We start from the raw sequence: 3,535 nt of genomic DNA on the forward strand, positions 1-3,535 counted from the left end.
AGTCACTTCGAGACGTCACCTCATACAAGTGACTATGGGCGAATACCATGTTAATCCGGGTTCACTTTAACGGGGTTCAACGTTGTCTCTACAACCCGTTTGGATGTAACAAAGTATAAAAGGAGTTTTCATATTTAAAAACTCGAACGACAAATGTGATTATCACATATGAATAGTCAATACCTGATTACTATTTCATATTTTTATAATCCATTTTCATCTTATATGTAGTTGTTCATCTCAATGCAATTGAAATGACATATGAAATGACTCATCATGTTAAGCCCATGAGAAGGCTTTGGTCAGTAGGTTTTATCAACTTCTTGTACCTTACTCAACCTTACTACATACTCGTTTTCCTTTGTAATGTATACATTTGCATTGCAAAACTTTCTGAGTACGTGTCTAGATCAAATCTAGACATAGGCCCTCTAGCCTTAGAATAGCTCCCACTGTTTTCACAGTGTGCGGGATCCATCCTCTTTCACATCTTATGATCGCAAGTGTACTCAATTTCCGTTGTAAGCATCTCTCATTTTTTTTTTTTCAAAAGATTATCATTTCATTTCAATGAAGAAAGAAATTACAAGTAATTTTTTGCAAGGATATCACACTAGATAATAGCCTAAGCCTAAACTTAAGCAAAGCCATGCTCTAACAAGTGAGCACCTACAAGGATCAGACTAATCACTAAGTTGCGAAACAAATTTGGAAAATCTAGGATTCATATACAAATGGACTGCAACATTATACTTAACTCTATTCACCACTGTTTGAACTATTCCTTCTTGATTCATAAAGATGCACCTATTTCTCTCCATCCAAATGCCATAAGTAGCAGCAGCTAGAGTAGTTCGAAACCAAGCTGCTACCCATCCATTCTGGGAACCATAACTCCATTGCATTAGATCAAGTAAGTCTAAATGACTGAGAGTTAAATGCTGCCACTGAACCAAAGCTGTCCAGACTGCTTTAGAAAATGGGCAGCTGAAAAACAAATGCTGGTGAGTGTCCAAATCTTGCTTACAAAGACTACACCTGCTAACAAGTTGGAAACCTCTATGCTGAAGATTATCAACTATTGCCAACTTTCTTTGAGCAGCAAGAAGAGCAGCCACCCTATGACTAGGGACAATGCTTTGATGAAAGAACACAGAAAACCAGTCCTATTGCTGAGGAGCATCAAGCAAAAACTCATAAACTTTGCTGATAGTAAGCTTACCACCTGCAACCCAAGAGTCAAACAAGCCCTCTGCAGCTTGGGGAGATCCAGTTTTAGTGAGAAAGACATCCCTGGCAGCCAAAATTCCTTTAAAACTAGAGGAAAACTGATCTTTAGAAGTAAGAGACCAAATGGTATAAGTTTTCAGAACATACTTCTTATGCCAGTTAACCCACAGACTATTGGAACCATTAGAGAACTTCCAAATCTAGTTAATCAACAAAGCTATATTCCAAACTTGCACATTCTTTATGTTAAAACCACCTTTATGCCAAGGAGCACAAATAGTATTCCAACTTTTAAACTGCATCTTTCTTTCCCCATCCTTAATGCCCCAGAAAAAATTCCTACTTAAGTGATTGACCTGATGTAACACATTTTTAGGCAAAAGAACACTAGAACACCAAAAGTTCTCAATTCCAAAGATGACAGCATCCAAAAGTTGAGCCTTACCAGCATAAGTAAGAGACTTAGCTGACCAATGCTGCAACTTGGTCTGGATCTTAAGAATCAAAGAATCAAACATACTCACTGAATACCTAGAAGGACCAAGAGGCAACCCCAGATAATGAAAGGGAAAGCTTCCTTCAGAAAAACCAGTAGAAGTCAGAATGGCAGCTCTAACCTCCTGAACTACTCCACCAAAATAAATTTGAGTTTTATCCACATTAGCATGGAGACCAGAAATAGAAGCAAAGGAAGCTAAGGCATGCTGCACAGCCAACACTGATGGCACATCCCCACGAACAAACACCATTAAATCATCAGCAAAAATAAGATGGGTCAGACCCAGCTGACTACACTTTGGATGGTAACAAACCAAAGGTTGAAGACAAAGAGTTGTAAGCATCTCTCATTGTTCTTTATTGCCTAGAACAATTCTAGCAAATCCATTTCTTAAATAACATAGCCACGATGGTTCCTTAACCATCTTTAGGTGTTTCGTATACGGTTTTGTCGGAAACCATGTGCAATCTCAATTGTAATTAGTGTAAGCCCTTACACAAATTTGTGAATTGCAAAAACACTTAACTTTGCATCTTTAATGCTTCTTCAAGCACTTAAGAATAATCAATATGGCTATTTGGTAACTATTACTAAAATTCGATTTGAAACAATTCATCATACTCAAAGTATATGAAGTGTTATACATCATTATTCATTTAATTGATCCGGCAGCGGAAGCAAATGGAATCAATTAAATGTGTTCAACTTGATTGAACTAGTCATGAATCTTATCAACATAAGACTTCTTATTTGACGCTAATATCATGTGGATTTATCTCCATAAATCTGGATATTAAAGATGTATTATATTTCTCCAAGTCTTAAATCATTCCCAGTGATCAATATGTCATCCACATATTAGACTAATTAAAATTACCGTAACTCCCACTAAACTTTATGTATAAACACAACTTCTTGACCTATCGAGAAAAGTTTTATAACATGATCAAAACATTGATTCCAACTCATTGATGTCCTACTTAAGATCCTCTCTTAAGTTTCTCATTATCTTAGGATGGCAAGAATCTACAAAACTCAAGACATGTATTGAATACATTCCTTCTAATTGAAGAAGTGGGTTTTAGATTCACTTGCTATATATGTCTCATAATGAAACACAATCCCTAAGAAGATCCGAATAGACTTAAGCATTTCAACTAGTGCAAAACCCCAACCAATCAAGCTTTGATATCTAACAATTCACTTGGAATTTATTTCGGATATTCATGGCTCTAAGACTTGTATTGAGTTGTGACTTAAACACTCTCATGTAAGTCATATGTTCATTACTTTCCAGAAGTAATCAACTTGAATCAAACAATTTATTTGTAAGTTGCAAGCTCTTTACTTTCTAAAAGTAACACTAATTCATCATCATGACTTTAACCTCCTAGTGTAGATATCTCATTTCTACACCTCCCGCAAACCACCCGGTGATGATTGGGCTGCATGTTTGGTACGCGGAACGATTTGTGACAGTTCGTAAGTTTATCGTTAAGTGATTGCTCAAACACTGATGTCTACCTCTTAATTGTCATCTACGCGCCGATACGGTCATTTTGACAGTAATTAGAGTATATTTGGAGTCCGGGTCTAAAACCGTCTTCATTTTCTGATAACCGCTAAATCCCGAGTCAGAATGTTCTGGAATGTTCCGGATATTTTTATTTCATATTTCACAATCTTTGAATCTTTGGTAAAGGATTTCCCGTGATATTCATACAAAATATTAAGGAAAATAAGATTAATCCGTTATTCCATAAATTAAACACGGAAATCTTTCTTCCGCAGGAGGAAACCACTTGG

The 3,535-nt window shown here is 36.4% G+C and overlaps 1 protein-coding gene across 1 annotated transcript; it reads right to left on the reverse strand.

Annotated features, from left to right (window-relative positions):
* Positions 1–683: 683 nt before the first annotated feature.
* LOC141657334 (uncharacterized) lies at positions 684–1,979 on the reverse strand. The gene is made up of 3 exons (XM_074464526.1): positions 1,587–1,979; positions 1,246–1,430; positions 684–1,137 (listed from the first exon to the last, which is right to left on the reverse strand). Exons 1-3 carry the CDS (start codon positions 1,977–1,979, stop codon positions 684–686), a joined length of 1,032 nt encoding a protein of 343 aa, XP_074320627.1.
* Positions 1,980–3,535: the final 1,556 nt, after the last annotated feature.

The sequence above is a fragment of the Silene latifolia genome, chromosome 1 (genome assembly GCF_048544455.1).
Source record: "Silene latifolia isolate original U9 population chromosome 1, ASM4854445v1, whole genome shotgun sequence".
In the NCBI taxonomy this organism is placed as follows: domain Eukaryota; kingdom Viridiplantae; phylum Streptophyta; class Magnoliopsida; order Caryophyllales; family Caryophyllaceae; genus Silene; species Silene latifolia.

What these genes read in the sequence shown, in the direction of transcription:
- LOC141657334 (XM_074464526.1), bottom strand. Translation starts at nt 1,979, where the DNA reads ATGGTGTTTGTTCGTGGGGATGTGCCATCAGTGTTGGCTGTGCAGCAT. An exon ending in CTAAAAATGTGTTACATCAG is followed by an intron (nt 1,431 to 1,586) that starts GTCAATCACTTA and finishes TTGATTAACTAG; the next exon opens with ATTTGGAAGTTCTCTAATGG. An exon ending in CCCCAAGCTGCAGAGGGCTT is followed by an intron (nt 1,138 to 1,245) that starts GTTTGACTCTTG and finishes CTTTCATCAAAG; the next exon opens with CATTGTCCCTAGTCATAGGG.